Source organism: Argiope bruennichi, chromosome 5, assembly GCF_947563725.1.
Source record: "Argiope bruennichi chromosome 5, qqArgBrue1.1, whole genome shotgun sequence".
Taxonomy (NCBI): Eukaryota; Metazoa; Arthropoda; class Arachnida; order Araneae; family Araneidae; genus Argiope; species Argiope bruennichi.
Window position 1 is genome coordinate 123,881,551 of NC_079155.1, and position 22,094 is coordinate 123,903,644.

General features: G+C 28.1%; 1 protein-coding gene across 1 annotated transcript in view; it reads left to right on the top strand.

The window, feature by feature from the left end:
• Positions 1 to 22,094, top strand: part of LOC129968558 (neuronal acetylcholine receptor subunit alpha-7-like) — a 191,113-nt gene that overhangs the window by 120,698 nt on the left and 48,321 nt on the right. Inside the window, exon 3 of the mRNA XM_056082572.1 lies at positions 10,636 to 10,680. Coding sequence (XP_055938547.1) covers positions 10,636 to 10,680 — 45 coding nt within the window. The remainder of the gene's footprint in view (positions 1 to 10,635; positions 10,681 to 22,094) is intronic.

A 22,094-nucleotide genomic window follows, 5' to 3' on the forward strand; every position in this document is an offset into this window, starting at 1 on the left:
CAATTTTGTGCTCTTTTTTTGTAAATGCGATATTTTTTCGGAGTATTTATATTTTACTTACTATGTTACTTTGGTAAACACCATTGCTATTGCTACGATTATTCTTTTACTTGCGAATTTTTCTCTATTATTAATCCATTCATTTTTCTAATTTTGACTTAAGTGGCAAAATAAAAATGTGCATCCTCTTTTTCCATTCATTATATTGCTAAAATTTGTTTTAGAGAAAAAAAAACCTTAAAATATAAAAAAGCATTTTTAAATTTAAAAAAAAAGATACAATTTTGTATTTTTTTCGCAATGCATTTGAGAAATAGTTCTTTTAAATTTCATTTGAATTAGTTCTTCCTTCAACTTTTCTAAAATTGTTTGATTTTTTAATTGATTACAAATTATTAATATCATTATACTATTTACTTCAAATTAGGATAAAAATATACTGTAAAAAAAAAGAAAACTATCATCAATCAATTAAAAAAACAATCAAAACTTGAATATTGTTTTTTAAAAACATTTTAATTCAGAACCTTCGAAAAATATTAAAATTCTTATCTTAAAATATTGCCAGCCTTTGATCTCAATTTTGCTTTATTTTCGAAGATTGTGACAATTACAAACAAAGTGATTTATTCTTCATTATAATTTTATTAAATAAAACTTTTGGAAAAGCGACTTATCAAAAACTCTTAAAATACGTTCGTCAATAATATAAAAATGAGATTTTTCAAATGTGTCGCATGTAAATTTATTCCCGACGATATTCTTAAGAAATTTCATTATGGAGTGAAAATTTAATTAGTGCTTTATTTTGCCTCAGTAATGAAAAATGAGTGGCATATGAACGCTCCAGTGAACCTTTTCAGAACTGTTTTAAGTTAAGAAAAGCAAAGAGAAAATGCGAAAACTCCTTAATGCCAAAAGATCTTTGAGGGTTCAAAGGGATATTTTTTAATCCCTTAGTTAATTTATTTTTCGATGAAAATGAATATTATATTTTTGCATTTTCTTCAAATAAGGCAATTATGCTGCAATTGTGAAATTCAAAAACAACATAAAACTGTGTTGTAAAGATAGAAAAAGAAATTAATTCCATAATATTTATAATTTTTTGCAGATTATAAAAATTTATTTTAATAATCTAATTAATTTTATCATTCCTTTTAAAATCTATAATTCTTAATATAAAAAAGGTTCTCCCAAGTTAATAGCTTTTTATTTAAGCTCCAAAAACTGGTATTAAAATTTCCATCCGCACAAACATAACAAATCCTCACTTCCAGTAACATATCGAAATGCAAACATAGACATCTATTTTGGATTATCGGCTCGAAGACTATAAATTGCATATGTGATTTAAAATAAGTATTTGCTTGTAGTTACACGGCACTCTGCATGCCAATACGTATTTTCGCTTATAAATTGCCTTTGTAATTTGAAATATAAGAGTAAACGGAAGGACAAGCTGTGACATTTTAATATAAATCTATCTTTAATACAATAAATATAGGGCTATTTTATTTAAGGCATGCATAGTTTAATATATATAGGATATCTGCTCTAATCAAGCCCAACAGCTAATTTCTATAACTTTATTAATTGGATTATATATATAATAAAAATTGTCTAAATGGAGTAAATAAACATATTTTATACAATTTGATGATTTACGAATTGTTCTGAGGAATTGAGAACTGTAAAGTTTTATACAGATCTTCTGTTCTGTGAATCATGCCTAATAATATATTTTTGATACACTAATATTTTAAATAAAAAATGTTCCACACTTTTGCATTTTAAACTGATTGAGTTAAGAAAATTCGAATATCTCTATTCTATGAAAATTCACAATTTTACCCTTCCATCGGCTATCTTAAAAATACTCCATAATCAGCGCTTCGACTTTATCCAAGACTGATTGTCCAAAATAACAAAAATTATATATTATTTTAAAATAATGATACCCACAGCTTTATAACTCGGATCGGTGTTAGAGAAAAGATTAAAACTAGGGTCTCGCAGAAGATTGAAACGTTAAACTGTCGAGATAATTTTACTGAATATGATTTGTAGGATTAAAGGATTGTATAAAATTCATAATTGTTTTCAAAAGTGCATTTACTGATTGAAACAGAAAAAGATATTATTTACCGAATATAAGACTTTTTTGAAGGTAAAACTGACTTTCATGATGAATCCGAGAATTTTTTATTGAATAATTCTTTGAAATATAGCCTAAATTATGAATAAATTAAGTACTACTATATTACTATACTTACGTATAGTAATATAGTAGAGAAATATGTGGTACATGTAATGTGGTACATGCAATATCACAAAACTGAAGAATTCGATTTACTGTAGTTATTTTTAAAACAAAAATATGCTTAGTTGCAGCAAAAAATATTTTCTCATGTATTGAAATTTTATATTTTCCATTTCGAATTCTAATTTAAATCTTACGGCAGCTGATAACAAATAAGAATAAAACATTTCTATTCGATAAAGTTTTCAGTACTTGTCCCTGTATATATCAAAGTTTTCTAATAATTGAAGGCATACAGAAAGTGACATAAAGTGTATGAAATTAATAAATGTCTAAAAAGTCTAAATAAAGTCTAAATAAATCATTTGTTTAGAAAAGAAAAAAGTTATATTAGTGATTTTTTGTTCTTTAAATAAGAAACATGAAAGCTCGCAATTTACTTATTTTCATTATAGAAAAAGATACAATTTTATCACCTAAATTATAGAAATCCTGACATTGTTCCAGGGAAAAAAAAATCTAAACAATGAAATAAAATAACCTCCGTAAAAATTATCATTTTTATAATTTTTATTTTATTATGAAACAACTTGAAGTGAAAGTTATTTTTATTGTTCTTGTGGTTTCCAAAATGAAACATTAAATGTCTTTTTTTTCCAAGCAATCTGAGAATGGAACAGACTCTCAATTCTCAACATAATTACAAAAGCTACCACATATAAAAAATCCCACAAACTCTGTAAAAAAACTACTTCTGCTTTCTAAAATATATTAAGGAAAGAAGTTTATGATTCCAAAAGAATAAAATCAAGTTATACGAGAAGAAATAAGGAGGAAAGTTGTTTCTCCAAGATCTTGCATTAATCCCCGACAGCAGGAGGAATCTTTTTCCACATGGGATCAGACACCATCATCAGTAGTAAGATAACAATTTCTCGTCTCGAATATTATGGAAAAAATGGAGAAATAAAGAATTTCTGAGTTTGCGAACCGAAAAATTGTGGAATTTATTTGGAGCAAATTTCGAGTATAGCTCCAGAAGAACGCCATAAATTATGAAGGCTGGTAAATATTTATGTGTAAATATTTATAATGCATTCAATTGATTTAGTTGGATATTCTTCATTTGTAGCTTTTTGAGAGTTCTTGAATTGTTCCAGAAGATTTAAAATATTAAATCGACTAAAATTCATGATATTAAAAACAATTTATATCCAGATGCAATTCTTCTCAGTGGATCGTGAACACAGATAATATGTTTTATGTCTTTACACAAAAATAAACACAGAAATTTTTTTTAAAAAATTGAAAGAAAGATTTTTATGTATGAATATCATCAGTTTAAAAGAGTTTAGAGAAGAATTTTAACAAATATAAATTGAAATAAACATTAATAAATAAATTACTATAAAAATTTGTAAATCAATTTATAAAATAAAAAAAACATTATAGCCTTGATTAATGTATATGACATATATATTGGTACAACAATTTATATAAAATTGCAGTTCTTCTCAGTGAGTCATGCATTTGAGCACAGGTAATATGTTTCGTCTCTTTATTCAAAAATGAATAAACGCAGAAAAATTCGAAAGAAAAAAAAAACTGGCAGAGAGCTTTTAATATATGAATATTATTGATTTAAAACAGTTTAGCGAAGAATTACAATAAATATAAATTTAAATAAACATAAATAAAATAGTAAATCTATAGCAATTTATCAAACAAAAAAGACGTTATAAACGTAGGTTAATGTGTATATGACATTTATAATGGAGCAACAAATCCCTAAAAGCTTCATCATAAAAAATGATCAAATGATAACTAAACAGTAAGCCTTACTTTTACAGCTTTTCTTTAGTTGCTTGTATTGTTTCCTCTAATTCCACATTGAAAATATTCTACGAATAGAGACGAATTAATTGCATGATACATGTAAATTCCGTAAATACATCCAGTTTGCTGTAATAATTCATTTCACACCTCAAGTAGGGAAGTAACAGTTCAATGTAAATTAATATGCAATGGAATTTTAAATTTCATACTAGGCTACATTTGAGATGTAATTAGGATTATACCAGTACTAATTTCCCTGAAGATATTTTTTAATAGAAATTTCAGATCTTATGGAAACATCCATTTTATTGTGAATATGACTTTGCTGGCAGTGTAAGTTGATAATAAAATGCTTTCAGCAACTGATTGTTAATAATATGCTTTAAATAACCATAGTTAGAGTGAGGTTGAAACTATCATTAGAAACACTATAAAATTTCGATAATTCATTTCATTTAGAAAGTCCGACACATATAATTTTTTTTTCTAATTTCAAAAAGTATTAACAATTCGAATAAAAGTTAAAAGACTTGAAGCGAGCCATTTTCATCTATATTGTTGAATGAAAGTCAAATTAACTAAAATGTATTTTCTGTTATATTTATAATAATTTTCCTTGCTGATGAAATTATACATCTAAATATATCATAGTTTTCAAAATGAATAAAAAAATTCTATGTTATAGTTATTTTCGATTTCAAATTTCAAACATTTTAGGCAAATATTGATATCAAATTAATTCCTTGAAGAAAACTCGTGAAATTTTTCTTTCTGAATTTAAAGATAAACCAACAGGAGTGATCTCTCAAAAACGTTCTTGTATGATTTCTGATAAATATACTTACTTGTATATCATATTCCGCATACCATTGACAAGCAATAGTTGAGAAAGTGTCTGGTCATGTGCCATCTTCAGCGATTTATTTTCTCTCTCTCTCCCTCCCTCTTTCTTTGCATCGTGTTAATACACAAGCATCAAAAAATTTAATTGTAATTCGGTCGAATTTTTACCACTTCTTGAAACCAATATTTGACACAGAATTGCAATTTATTTGCAAATTCAATTACCGGATATCGTATATTTAAGCCACTGCTGCGTTTATATGCTTTTGATAATACAAACCGACAGACAGTACACACTCTGTCGGATTTGGTTTTAAAAAATATCTAAAATTTATCTAAATAAGTATTTAACTTTATTCAAATGAATAACCTATAAAAATCTGAATAAATGCATTTCACATGTTAAATTTGTGCATCAACTCTTATTGTAATTATCGGTGAAGTTAGTTTCTTATAGTAGGGTAAAAAGACTTCCTTTGAAAAGATTCATTCAAAATTAGATAGAAATCTGTAAATTAAATGAAAAGACTACACAGCAAATTTCATCCATCCAGCTCAAAGCGTTTTGGAGTTATCATACCTATCATACACAAACAGATAACTTCAATAATATCTTTTTTAATATCAGTCAGGTCTAAAACCGTATATTATCTGCATTCAAAATTTTAGTTCCTTCCAATGATTTGCTCGCAATGCATCATAAACCAGAAAAACTTTTTTATAATAATTCTGAAAAAAAATAATTGTTCATTTTATTCAATTTCTCTATTTAAAGAGTATACTGAATGAAACAAGTTATTTGGATTCTTCAAAGTATGTATAACAAGTGGGTAGGTTTAAAAGACAATCCGCGTTTTATCCAATTTGTTCAATAATTAAAAAAATCATAATGCTGCATAAAGCCTTATGCTGCAAAAATTTCTGAAAAATTTCTCTTTGTAAGTGCGAGAGAAACATCTGATTACTTTAATTGTAATAAATTACAACTATAAAATCAGATGAGCAAATAACTAATCAAATATCCAAAAGCAGTTCTCAGTGTATAGTAAACTATGCGGGAGAACCTAAAGTTTGGGCTATTGTGACTAATGAAACCTAAATAGATAGTTAAGAACTAATTTATCTTCTTTGAGAGTCTGATAATATTCAGTACATACTTCTTTATCGTGGGGCTTTTAGATAATAAAAGTATCCATTAATGAGTGTTCAACACTTCGTATTGAAAACTGATTCTCTTTCATACAAATATTAATAACAATCTACCTTTAAAATGAAGATAATTATATGATTTCACTACTTTTGCCTAATTGAGTTATGTATTTTATGAAGGATACGTGGAATGCTAATGAATAGCAATATATTGATATTTACTAGAACATAACTTGTGATTACTATTTATATGGGTTTACAGACAAACGTAACGCCGCCCCATTTTCCTGTGCCTATTGCAGAGGCGTTACATTTACTGAACAAGAGGAAGTATATGATTTGAAAAATTGTTTTTATTTATTAATAAAGGTGCAAAACTCGTAGATTTCTCAAAATTTTGAAACCAAATATCTAAGCAATTAAAATCCTTCTTTTTCAAACATTTCCTTCACAAGAAGGTAAAGAAACATAATTTAACTAAAATATAAGATAACATAAATGATTAGAAATGACAGAAGATATTGCGATAGGTGATGGAAGATAATAAATGGAGATAAATGACATATTGATGAGTAAACAATATAGATAATGTAGTAGAGAAGTCTATTAAATAATGACTACTACCTTTAATGATGCATAAACCAAGTAATAGTTCCATTTGCTACTATTGTGCACTTTTTGTCCTTGTCTTTATTCCGAACACTTATTTGTTCTAGTTTTTCAGCGCAGCAAGCGAAAATAATTCCCGGAAATACTTCTTTACTTTCGCGTCTCCGAGGAAATCAGAACTGAGAAAAAGTACTTGCAAAAAGAGGGACCGTTTTCTGATTCAAACCGTAATAGTAATAAAAGAGACTGCATTAGAAAATGCGGAGTGTTGAGGTTTTGGTGAAGTCTCTGAGCATCCGTGGGATTTTGGAGATACCTTTCTTTTTGTTTTTTCATTTTCCGCGTCAATGAAAAAAACTAATTACGGATTACTTTGCAGATTAAGTCATGACAGATGAAACAACTGCAATGACCTCATTTCTAATTTTTAATGCTATGCTTTTTCATCATTTCGACTTTTTACTTTAAAGATGAAATTTTAATGTGAAATTCCCCTACACCAGCATAATATTTATGCATCAAAAGATTTGAAATTGTTTAAAAAACGGTTTATATTGGAGTATCTGCTATGAATGGATGGCAAATCTATTGATTCTGTATTTTGGATATATATTAGCATTTACACTAAAAATGAACTTATATGTTAGAAGTGTCTGATAAAAAAGGCAAATTTAAATTGATATCCATACAGATTATAATACAAAAATCAAATTTAAATGAATTTTCATATAGATTATAAAACAAGAACAAATTTAACAGCGTCAGAATAAAAAAGAGAGAAAATTAGATATAACTCTCGAATCTGAGTTAGAACAACGATGTTTCCATCTCCAGGAACTCGAGAAAAGAACAGTTTCTTGCTTTTTATTGAAAATTTCAATCTGAAATGAGATGTGTCATTTCGGTCATCCGAAGGATTGAGCGAAATGCTTTATATTATGTAGCAGAACTTCAGATAAGTAAGTACGTGCAAATAGAAATTAAAAGTAACTTTTTTCAATTAAACACATGTGCATTACGTCGGTAGGTCTTGTATTTATTTCTTTATAAAAATAAAAAAAAATAGGAGAATTACAAAGGAATAGAGATTTCCACACACAAATTCATTTTTCAAATGAATTTACATGCATTTTTTATCGCCGCTATCAATATTTTGTTCAGAATCTTTCTGAAATACCGGATAACATAGAGGAATTTAAGAGAAGAAAAAAATTCGTTTGAAAATAAAGAGTGTTTCTTCAAAATGCTAATTCGTGCTTCCATCATTTAACTTATTACTATTTGATTCACTTGATTTTCCTAAATTTTTCTGTAAATGCTTATATTAAAAGCAAGTGAAGAAATATTATGATGCCGATAATAACTAACTGTAGATTTTTTTTAAGATTGTTACTAAAATTTGTAGTAAATACCAAAAGAACTGTTACACTTTATTTTAAATATTTGTTCTTTTCTTATTCAAAGTAAGCTGTAGTTAGTCTTAACGTTACTTAATGAGTTGATAACTGATAGATATTTATAAATATACTGGGAACTAGGAACATTATTAATAGTCGATTCGAGGCAAATGACATAGCAGAAATACTTTAAAATCTTTTTTTTTTATTTTGGGATAAAAATGGTATGAAAACATCAAGGTCGATAAAACTCCGAGAATTCTTTAAATTACTCACATCGTGAAACAGGTTTAAACAGCCATATCGACAAGAAGTTGAAGGAAAGAAAATTCTATTTTAAAAAGGCTTTCACGGGAAATAAAATAATCGCAACAGAATATCTGAACTAGAAAGGAAGTTAATCAGTGAAATGAAGTTAACTTGTGCTACAATCAACAAAATCGTACGAGCAAAATAAATGTGCAATTCTTTTTAACTGCTGCTCAATACGTTTATTAAATTGGCGATGTCTTCTGTTTAGAGGTGTAATTGTATTTGAAATGGTGTATTAAGCTTTCTTGGCTACATCGTTGGAATTTACAATCGGAACCTGATTTAACGAATTCATCGGGACCAAAAATTTTATTCGTTAAATCGATGATTTTTTATAATATCATGGTTCAAAACAAAAAATGAAAAATATTTCTCTGACCTTATGGAACAGACCAATAAGTAACTACATAAAAATATCCATAGCAAAAAAATCGTACGCTTTTTATTCAGCAGTCAAAAAAACAGCGAATAATTAAGCACAAGATGATTTGAAATTTTAAAACATGAGCTGAGTAATGTTAGATCATTTCTGACTAGAAAAATTTTTTCTTCGATTGTATGAAGAGAAGAAAGTATTGCATCATTTATATCCTGTTGGATTAGATATGTTTTCACAAATTCTAAATCATGTAAAGCATCAGAAAAATCAATAGTTTTTATGAAAATTTCATAATCAATTTTGCATTAGAATCGCTTTTTATTGGTTCCGATAAGTGTCGTACAATATTATGTGCTATAGGGAAAGGAAAGATTACTTGTTTCATCACTTACCACTTGTGGGCCTGTAAATCCATCTTTCTAAAAGCATTTTTTTCAATTGAATTTTCAATTCCTTCTCGTTTTTTAACAATCGTAACTAATGCCGGCATGGAGATTTCAAGGTGTTTTGTAGTCTAGCATTCTTATCAGCGTGAAATATTAAGCTTTTAGCTCAATGAAAAACATTTCCGTTTTTCACAATTTGCCATGCTTTACAATGATTAAAAAATCTAAAGTTTTGCAAAACCGAGTGAATAATTCTTTGTCTCACCTAAACTACATATTGCATTCATTACTAATTTGTTCGGAACAAGATGGATACTGTAATCATTGGAAAAGCAATCGAATATTTTCTCTAAAAAAAAACTAAAAAAATTTTAAAAAATCGACTGTTGAAATAATTCCTGATTCGAAGTATTTTATTCATTAATATTAGGACTGCTTTTATTTTAATTAAAGAAAGAAAAAATTCGTCAAATAGCGAAATTCATTAAAGATTCATTAAATCCAGATCCGACTATATAACACCATATTCACGCGCTCGGAACAATCTTGATATAAGAAATAATTGATAAGTTTTTAGTTGTTATTATATGCAACTGTTAAAATACTGCAAGAAGCAAGTTATACTGTTTTAGAATAAAAATAAGCATATTATGCGGATTAGTTGTTTTATCTTTTTTAATACACCTCTCCAGCACGCACACATATTTCAAAAATTTAAACATGTCATTCAATACTCCTAAATATCTCTTCTAATACATATATCCATATTTTGATACATTTTTGGATGTGTTTTTCTAAATGATATTTTTATTTTTAAGTTTGTATTCTTTAAATAAATGTGCTTGAACATCTTAGTTTTGTTCAATAAATAATTTTGATGAGAATAATATATTAGTTAAGCATACGAATACATAATAAATAAGTATGTTTGAATTAAATTCAGATCAAATATAATTTAATAAGGCATTTGATATTATAATATATTTTTTATTGTTACTAAGACAAGATTTGAAAAAAAAAAGATTTTAGAAAGATAAAAAAGATAAAAAAAGATTTTCAAATCTTGTCATCGTTGTAAAACTGAATTCCATACGCTTTCACATGGCTTACCTCGGAAAAACTTTAAAATATGAAATTTACAAATGAAAATTTGATTAACAATAAAAATATATATAATAATACCAAATGCCTTATTAAAGTTATATTTGAGCTGAATTTAGTTCAAGCATATTTATTTATTACAAATAATTAACTTATATTACTCTAATCAAATTATTTTTTCTTGAAATATTTTCTTTTGCAATTACTTAGTTTTGTCTCGCAATTTTAATCGCAATATATCGTTTTCAGTGGCATATTATGAATGAATGGACTGCATTCATTTATAAAATGCTCATAAATAATAACTCATTCATAAATAATGATGATGTGATCATAAAAATTGTTTTTTTCTTCTTCTAGGAGGAGAAGAGCCAGATCATAACAACGAACGTCTGGCTAAATCTGGTAGGACATTTTATTTATTTATATTGTAAATTTTTAGTTCAAAATTATTGCTATAAATTTTTTGAATGTAGCCCTCATAATTATTCAAAAATATGTGTTAAAGGAAATCTCACTAAAATCAATTACTGTTGGAAGATCAAAAATAAAATAAAACAATAATATCAAGACGCTTAAAGAATACAAAATTATAAGTTTTAAATATATGAATTAATTTATATTTTATATTTAATGGAAATAATTTCATTCATTTAGGCTTTCTATTTATATCACCACTTTCAATTATTTCGTTTTTCCCCTGCACAATTGCACCTTCCCCTAATTGAGATTACTTTATCGTTAAAAGTGTCGATAAAAGAATATTTTACAAAAAAAAATGCATTTTAGGTTTGAAAATTTGTTATTTAGAAACTTTCATAATACTTTGACTGGCGAATGAACCACCAATGATTCACACCCGTTTCCTAATTAGATGACTGCTTTCACTACTACAGTTAAGAGATCATGTAAATTTTTAGAAAAATAATCGGAATCACAGGCCTGAATCGTGGCAACGAACATGTCAACTGACTCCGAAAGAAACTGCTCGAATATGATCGTAATAACTTCACATTTTATTATAATTATATAGGTTCATAGATCGAAAATGTCGATTACTGTTTTTGTTAGCTCATGCATTTGTGCTATTCTTTGACTGGTGGTATAATTTAACCATCTAATTGCCGCTTCTTTAAAATCACTATTTAGATGCAATATTTGCAAATAATAATAATAATAATAATTTTTTGTAAAATGAAGCGAATTGTTAATATCTGCTTTCTGATAATAGCAAGATATAGTTAAAAATTGTAAAAAACATACATACATTAATTCAAAAATCGCGATATGCAACTGAAAATAGACTGTCTTCCAGCTCATAGAAATTGTACGATAATACGTGTGTTAGATTTGTCTATATTCATACAATTGAAAACTTTGTCTATATTCTGAGATGTTTCCGCTTTCATACTGCTGTAAGACCTCAAAGTTAAGCTAAAAGAAATAACTTTTACAATCTTTTCTTATCTATTTTTTACCCTCTAAGTATTCATCTATTTTATTTACTTAATTATTCCCTCCAATATTGATGAGGAAAAGTTTTTGGTTATTAAATAATATTTTCAATGATTCAATATAATGATTATCATTTTTAAATATTATTTTTTTATTGCTAAATATTCCATTGTTATTATTTATTTCTACTAAAAAACTCATTTACCAAAGAATTATAATTATCTTTCAGAAAGGGAAATAATCATAATATGAATTATGTCTTCAGAATAATGTTCCTGTTTTAACTGGGGATATGCGCTTAGACAATATATTCTAAAATTCAAGAAACTTTAACATCTCTCGCTAAATTTAATTTAATTATATGAAAAGTAGAAAAAATATTTACTGCCGCACTACTTGTTTATAAATTGGCGAGGGGTTATTACATAAAAACTAGAAAAAAATCTGCGAATTCAGTAAAACAGGTACTTGGGTATCAACATAATATGGTATTAAAGTCTCAAAGATTCTTTTTTTTTCTAGAATTCCATGATGAAGAGTCAAAAGTGCAGAGTAATTAGAAATCTAAGGAATTCTAAAAAATATTTTTTTAAAGACATGAATATGACGTTTAATCATAAGGTAAGAGATAGGATTTAAAAAGCAAAAATGACTGGGGTACAAAAACTGGCCAAAAGTGTATATGGCATTAAATGAAAAGAAGGGGAGATATTAAATGTTCATACAATAGGACATTGTTGGTTTACAATATATCACTCTCATGCAGCTTTGAAGCAGAGAAACAAAGATATGACTCTTCTACAGAGAAAAAATCTATTTAATTTTTTGAAGTATATTCGTACTTCTTATTTTATGCCATAAGCTTTTTCAGCAACATTTATGGCTATTACTTTCACTCTGAATTAAAAAAAAGTTAATTTATCAATGAGATAGCACAAGTTATGCAAGAATTAAAATGCATTATGAGATACTTCTTGTATTCTATTAAAAGATTACCATTTTCATTACCCCGCTTTCTTTTCAAATCACAGAAGGTGAAGTTAGCAGAACTATTATAATTTAAGTTATTAAAGCGCAGTGATTAAAGAAGTTATTAAATCTCATTAAAGAGTTTTTTCGATGCTTTTAACATAAATAATTTTTTATTTCAATATTTTTCAATCTCTTTATTAGAAAATTCATAATTGTCAAATATATATTATGAATATCTCCTCCCACGATCTTTATAAACGGATTGTCGAAACGTATATTTGCTATAACAAAGAACCGAGTAGAAAATACCGAAATGATTCATACAAGTAGTAAAATTTTTTTATGATATATGCTTTATGGGTGTAAATGGGTGAATAAATATATAAAGTTACTCTAATTCTACAATTGTACAGTTAATAACAGAAAAAAGTTTGAGTGGTCTACCAAAAATTTTTCTTGCGTACTCACTAATAAAGGTTAATTTGCGTTTCGCGTTTTTACCCAATCGATTAAAACAAAAATTTGACACAAAACTGCAATTTCAGTGGCAAAATCATATACAAAATTTGATGTATTGAAACGCTTTCGTTTTTGAGTTTTAGCATTTACAGACGTTTGAAATTACGGATAGATAGACGGTCAGTCTTTTGTTGGATTTGGCTCAAAATTTTATAGATGTTTACTCTAAATATGTTAAATTTATGCGTGGAATTTTATCCATCTAGCTTTCTTCTGTGTTTATTTTGTTAAATGTATTCGAACATTGGGAAGGACTAACTTTCTCTAAAAGGATTTTGTTCGAAATTTAATAGAAATCTAACTTTTTAAGTAAGGACCTGATACCAAATCTCATCCATATAGCACAAAGCGGTTTTGATTTGTCTTTGTCACAGACAAACGGAGTCACATTTTTTCAAAAAATTGTTTTTAGAACGCAGGGAGGTCTAAAACGGGAAGATTCGTCGAAATCTCGGATTCGAATTTTTTGGCGATTGCAATATATTATACTTCATACACAAGAGAGTAAAAATAAAATTCTGATTTATACTTCAATTTATGTTTAACATCTTGGTATATAGAGTTCAATGGCCAGTGTCAGGAATTTTCAGATGCATTTAGAAAAATCCAAACAGACAATACTGAAACAATGAGCTATAAATCTTTGAGTTATTGTTTTAGCTCACATTTGCGTGAGCCTCATATTCTTAACTTTCAACATTTTGCTACTTATTTTCACCATGGAATCATTTCGTTTCAATCGGAAGCTGAAACATAAAATTTTAAAGTTGTGACATTAATAAATGTTAGTGTCCATTTATAGTTTTTATTGCAAAATTCGACGTAAATCTATATAAAAAATTATTGTTTTTCCAAATTTTTGTTGCAAATTCTGGAAAAAGCAGTGTAACCTTCCTAAACTGTTTCGTTTGATCTATCTGCGAGATGTAATCCAAATTTTAAGGAGTATTTGTGTAAACAATACAATTTTTATTGGACGAATTTGTGAAAGCATTTGTAAATTTATTAAAATATGAGACATTTTCCCATTAGGAAAATACATTTAAGGATTCGTTCTAGAATATTTTTAATAGTATTAAGATCCTTCTAGAGGCAAAGGTGTTTTCTTAATGCCAGTTACTGACAACATATATCTCAAACATCATTGAGTAAATCGATCAAAGCTATTTTTATCTACACTTAAAAAATCATTCATAATTTTGCAAAAATTTAACTACCATTCTGTAAAAATGTCCTTGTATAATATATTTAGAAATGTAAAATATTTTTATTTTAACCTCAAGAACTATTTTACTCTGAAATATTTGAAAAAAATTCGCTGATTAACAATTTAATTATTAGATAATTTTGAATCTTTAATTTACAAATATTATAAAATCCGCAATTATTATTTTCAAATCTGGTAAAAATTGGCCCCATTCGCACATAACCAAAATTTAATTAAATTAATATTTAAAAAATTTATAGGGTATTATTTATTCTCACGTAGACACAATTAAATAAAATTTCAAATGTAATACATAGAGACGCAACTAAAAAAAGAATTACAAAGAAGTTCCATTTTAACGGCATAAAGCAAATCAGATAAATGAAAGTATAAAATAAATATCATTTTACCAATGACATGGTATTCGGGATTTATTCTAGAGTATTTTTAAATGAGTTTAAGTTAAAATAAACTAAACTGGAGTGTTCGCTCTAAAATATTTTGATGTGTGTAATGTTAAAATGAAATGGTTTAAAGCATTTTACCTATAAATGGAAGAATGAGCAATTTTAATTCAAATAATATTTGAAATTATTAGTATTAAGAAAATGGGAATCAGTGGCTTTGAAATTTCGAGATATGTTTAAAGCAAGAGACAGCCATTTTAAAGAAATGCCTCTACTGTTCCCTCTCATGACATTTGTTTACTGTTTTTTATTCTGGTATAAGCAAGATACCGTGTAGAAACTAATTATCCAGCCTCTTATGCTAGAAAATAACGATGAATTGATCGATTTACTTTTGTCATCTTGTTTATTCTGGTAGGTTCCCCGTGTAGGTGGAAGGAAAGGATCAACACACAGTTTTATTTACTGAGAGCAAAATTCGTGGGAAGTGTGATTTCTTTTTCTGTGAAAATTTAATTGGGGCGGAAAATGAGAGCTGGAGCTTGGAGAAACGAACCGATATAGAACAATAGGATGAATGGTGAAAATAAATGTAAAAATTAGTATTTCCCAAGAGAGGGAACGAGAAAGAAAAAGAAACAGAAAACATGCGTAAGAAGATATTGCAGTGAATAAACATAAGCATACTACAGAAGAAGATTCTAGTTCTTTTTCAAAAAGTCGTTTGGCGAAGAAAATAAAAGAAAAATGATATAAAAAGGTAAGCAAGGTATAAGTAAAATGCAAAATCAAAACATTAAAAAATTCGTTGACGCATGAACATCAGATATTTATTTTCTTACATCAGTAAACAATTATCTTGTTCTTACTTGCTCTAACTTTTCTAATAACAAGCAGTGCTTTGGTGCCCTACAGGAAAAACCTCTGGGAGAAGAATAGGTAGACTACAGAAATTGGCACAAATATACTTTGGTGGATAGGAATGTGCACGCTGAAGATAGTTTTTAAGAAATTTTATTTGGAATTTCAATTTATTTTAAAATATTGGAGATTTTGGAGTTTTTAGCAATAAATTCTAAAAATATTATACCACGAAAATAATTTGTTATTTTTGTTACATTTTAAAATTCAAAAATTATCATTTTGAGGACATTACTCATAATTTAGTTTAGCTATTTTTTTCCTCGAATTTAAATTATTTTAAAAACCTCTCTTGCGAAATTTTCTATTATATATACATTACATTCTTAAATTCAAATTCAAGCCACTTTCATTATTTCAGAAAATATTTTCTCACATTATTTATTTATTTGCAGATAAAAAGTAGATTACCTAATCAGTAGTGTTTTTAATGCCGCTAAGTAATATAAGCTGACGAGAGCATGATTTTTCAAGTGCACAATAAACAGGAAAGTAATAAGATCAGTAAAGTAGCAAGACTTTAATATTTATCTCAACTTGCCCTTAAAATTGTTCGGGAACTATGAACATCAAGTTATACAATGAGAACTGAAATTAATTGTATTTATATATATGTATACGTCTTTTTCTTTTTTATAGTAAAAAAGGACAGTTCGTTATAAATTAAAGATAGATTTATTTAAAATATTAATTCTCAGAAACTGCGAAATTTGTTTCATCTTTTAGTCAACAAGCGCATTCCGCGGAGAAAAGCTTGTCTACATGCAAGCAGTCTAATCACCAAGTAAATTTTTATTATTTTTGTGGAAATTAATACTTGAATCTCTGCATGTAACGGACAAATAGGGGTTTGAAGGAACAACAAGTAAGTATGGAGCAACAAATTCCAGTGGAGAGATTCTAAAGTTTCTGTCACTACTTTGGAAGCATGTGGGCGAGCACTGGCATGTTCGAAAATACCATGTCATTCGCCATGTTCTGTACGTTTCTTCTTCAAAACTTAGTTCAAATTTATCAACTGTTTTTTGCTTTTTCTTCTCGTTGACCAATTATAACCAATCGTTGACCAAATTTGCATCTTAAAGCTTTTTGGTAATTTAAAATTATCTTTATCATACTTATTAAAATAATCATTTTTAAATCGCCAAATCATTCCTTGCAAGCTGTATTCTATGGACCAAGTTCATAGTAAATGCTCAACAGCAATCGATGTGCTACTGTTGCGGTTTTCCTTGCAATGAAACAGGATGACATAATTTCCCACAAACGCTGTTCATTTGGCACAAAATTCGACATGCTTTCTAAGGTAAAAAATTTAAAATATTAACCTGATGTCACAGATTAAATTTTAATGGAAGTTGTCAAATCTCACAAAGACGATTATCTCGATTTATTTGCTGGAAAGCAATATTACAAACGTTATCCATTTGATTTCATCGGTTTTTGTAATACTACTATCAAGAGAAGTAGTACGAAAATGGATGGAGTCATATTTATACACCAAATAACTGAAATTAAACTCGATCATCTGGACGAACCAACTTGTGACCAAAGGCGGCTAATTACTTATAAATTATCTCTATTATTGTAGCAGACATATATTCCGAAAATGATAAATTACGACAGGGATAATAAAAGTTTCAAGCTAAATGTTGTTGCAACATAAAAATTCCAATCGTGTATAATCTACTCCATTCTTTTTTTATTGCTATGACAAAAATTTCAAGGGACAAATGCATTTTTATTCAATATTATTAATATTTGTTATATTATTGATAATTATTTTCTTTCGTAGCTTTTTAAACTGTTGTAGTATACAGTATTTCTATTTTAGCTTTTGTTTGGCAAATAATATTTTATTAACTTTTCTACTATTATGATTAATGTTATTTTTTAAAAAATAATTAATAGTTTCCTTATGTTTTTTGCCGGATATTTTGAAATGAAATATAGAAATTACAATTCTTTATTTGTTGCCTATTCATTTTTGTAGATATATGCAACTACAATTGATTCCACTCTTGAACAACAATAACAAAAAAAAAAAAAAAAAACTATCATTTTGGCACATGATGAAAAATCCAATGAGCGTGCAAAAATACTTCAGATTACCACACAAAATTCCCATGCCTCTGAAATTTAAAATTACAATAAGGGGTGGTTTCCATTTTTCTTTGTTGTCTCTTTCTTTTTCTTTTCTTTTCTTTTTTCTTTTTTTTGATGCACTCGATTACATGTACTGTTATGAAACAGGAACACTAAGAAAAACTTCGGCGCCAATTACACTGCACTAGCTACAAGAGAGAAAAGCGCATGAATCCTTTATAACAAAATGGGAACTTATTTATCATTGAAGCCTAACCCACAGAAAAAAAGAACAGGAAAAAGTATTAATACGCAGCAAAATGCTCTTCTTTTTAAAAGCAAGTGTGCAAAGAATAAATTATGGATCGGCTCTTGGGATGCGCGTAATTTTCAAAGGACACAAAGACTCTTTATCTGTTCCGTTTGCTTTGATGTTCTGGAGAAGTGCTTCGAAAAACTAATTTTGTTTTTTTCGATACTAATGTGAAGAGCATTTAAAAAAAATTCACACTGGGGAGAATGTGCTTATGTGAGGTAGACACGGACAGGAACAATAGAAAGAGAGCATTCATAAGTCATTGAAGAAAAACAACCTAATTGTTTCAAAATGATTCATAATTGATTTACTCGAACATTTTTCATTTCATTCCTTTTGAAAGAAATTCCATTCATTCAAAATATAACTATCTCCCCGATTTTCTTTTACACTTTTTTTTTATTCCGTACCTATGTTATTTACATTTTTATAACAATATACAAAAATGTAAGTTAATATATATGGTACCGGGTACCTCAATTCCCGCCTCTGAATAGCGCCTCTGGCGAAGGAAACGAGAGTTGCTGACTGTTGACGCCAAGACGGGGCGGGGCGATGTGGAGACGAGCTATTACGAGATGTTCTTTAAAGGATGACTTTTATGCTAGCTCAGAACCTGGTTATCGTGATCTCTTCCTGTAAATTTGTCAACTTCATTTTTTTCATTATAATTTGTGCATCATCATTAACGTAACTATATAATCACTTATTAAATCCTCAATTATAACTATCTCGAACTTGTTATTGCTTGACCATCCCACCTTATATATATATATATATATATATATATATATATATATATATATATATATATATATATATATATATATATATGTGTGTGTGTGTGTGTGTGTGGTGAAAAACTTATAAGCCAGATAACAGTTACGAAACACGGGCAGTTGCTTTTATCTTGTGGTCTTGTTACTCGGCTGCGAACCACAAGGTCCAAGGTTCTATCCTCGCTCATAACAATCCGCAACATTGGTGACCCGGAGGAGGAACCTTCAACCTTCTTACAGCTGTTGTGGCGCCAGCTACCCACAATAACCCAAAGTCATCAGATTCACTTGACGCAGCAACCCAAAGTTGCCAGACTCAAGTGATGCGGCAACACAAAGTCGTCAGACTCACTTGACGCAACCCAACCACGCCCACAATGCTTAGCACTACTCAAATGCTCAAATGGGTACAAGCGCATTAGACTCAACAGCCGTATCGTTCGTCTCACCTCCGACTCACTGGAAGGAGAGTACTGTGGTGAAAGCTTATAAGTCAAATAACAGCTACGGGACACAAGTAATTACTTTTGTCTTGTGATCTTGTTACTCGGCTGCGAAGCACAAGGTCTCAGTTCTATCCTCGTAATAACAATCCGCCACATATATTATTCTCATTTTATATGATGCTCCTATGCCATTCACCGTATTTCATATGTTTAGTATATTGTTGTTAATTTTTACCAATAATAAAAAAGAATGTATGCGCATGTTGGAGATCTACAGATCAGATCGTTTGACTTAGAGCTGCAAAATCTCATTCACTTAAATATGCACCTCGAAGGGATATTTTAAAATTTCAATTATAATTTTAATGAAGCAAAAATTTGGTGAGAGGTTAACGTTTTATAGTGATAACTACAGAAACTTTTATTGCATAAAATAATTTTTATACAGTTTAAAAATTTTTTTAAATTATTTTCTTAAACATATCAATTTATTTTTCGTATTTTTTTCTGAATTTCGACAATTTTGTGATGTTATTTTTGCGTAATTTACACCAATTTACTGCTTCCTTGTGACCATGAATTTCAAATTCATGTTCATTTTTTTTTTCATTCTGTTATTATAAAATTTGACTTTAGATCAAATTGTCTGTAAGATTGTATAATAGATTTTTATCTTTTGCTAGTAGTTATTTACCAGTAAATGAAATATAAATCTGAAGAAATCTACAAGATTTCTTTTCACTCAGTAATTTGGTCAACACTAAAGTAAGAAAACAAAGAAAGGCCTATTATTTATGTATTTAATAGCTTAATGATATGAACTCATTCATAAATATCTTTGATTATGTGAAGGATACTTTCAGAATAGCCTTGAAACTATTCCTATAGGATTAAAAAACGCAATACTCTTTATCGTTGCCTTAAGATAAAAAAAGGAATTTTGAACCTTTAGTTCAAAGGATTGTAGTATAATAATTCGCTAGACTCGATCATTTGTATTTGTTTGTCGTGATTGCATCAGCTGTAACGTGGCAGAAAGAATGTCCATCCCAATGCCATTCTTACAGAAGTTCTTTATAGCATTCATTTTTTCCCTTTTTATTTCAATGAAAGGCTTTCGCATGATTCATCACACAGTTTACAGACAATATGCCAGCCAACAAATATTGACAAATTAAAAACAAAATACAAAAATCTCACATAGTTCATCAAAATCTTTCTACCCACTCACAATGCTAAACTCCCCACTATTTCCGTATCCTGCCAAAACGTGCATATGTTAAGCTCCTTCGATGAAAGTAGCCAATCCAATAAACTTTTTTATTTAGATGAGTTAAATTAACGTCCCGTTTTAAAGCAACCCTAGGGCTATTTTTGGGCGACCTCGAAATTTTGAAACACACTCAGATGACAAGAACGACACTTGAGCTTGTACCCCCTCTCCAAACTTCCATAACACACCAACATGAGGATGTTTTGCCCCGATGGAATTAACGTGCACCAGTGCACCTTTTAAGTTTCATCTTTCCGAATGATCGGATCCAAAAATTCAGATGCAAAGATAAAAATTTAATTTCATATTTCCAGCTTAGTACATTTGTGAGTAATCGCATTTCAATATTTAAGAATAGACAGTTATATCTTCTGGTGAAGCTGAAATTTCAAAATGTGACACATATATCGAATTTTGCTGATTAAACCTACAAAATTTCATGCATCTAGGTTTTTTTTTTATTTATCATTCTCGCATAGATTTAGGTGGACGGATAAAATTTTTAGATGAATTTTATTTAAAATTTGATTCAAATTAATGAATTTGAAGTTATAAAGAACACATAACAAATTTCATCTTTTTAACTCTTTTCATATTTGATTCAGAATGCTAGCAGATGAAAAGGTGTAATTTCAAAGTTGTAATTCAAAAGGTGTAATTTCAAACTAAGTTTTTCTTTTTTGCTGACAGTGTTCTGAAAAGTGAAGGTTCGTTAAAATCTCAATTGGTGATCAATTTATTTGAAAATTACAATTTTTAGTTCGGTATAATTCGTAGACGAACAAGTAAAAAAATTTGTATTCCAAATATTTTTTCATCATTATAACTAATTTTCTCTGCAATTCTTTAGTAGTATGAAATTCACCTTATTTGACTAATTAATGTTTATTATTGTAATATTTTTGTAATTTAAAGTATTTTAGTTATAGTATTATAAGAAATATTTTTAAAATTTGCTTAGAACATAAAATACTTAAAATAATGTCGAACTGTTTAAGCATCATGTGTACAACTTTTTATTATAATAAAATACCTTATGAAACTTAATAAATCTCCTATCTGTTTTAATCCTATTTCATCTCCTAATTAATCATTTCCCCTTGAAAGTAAAATCCTTTTTTTACTAATTACATTGGGTTACATTATCTTTAGGATATTAGCACCTCAAAAATGAGTGATTTCGTTAAGTGGATTATACGTCGTATTGCACATGCCATAAAAATTAAGATGGTTATGAATTTCTTAGGGCTAGATCACTTAAAAAGGGTTAATTACGAATTGATTGTTAAAGTAATGGGAATGCCTCAATATTTAAATAGAAACAATAAAATATTTATAATTTTTAACACTATGCATATATTAAGGATAAATCTATATCGTGTTGATTACTTTTTTGATATTTCTGCGAATAAAAACAAAAGTCATTTTTTTGCTTTTTA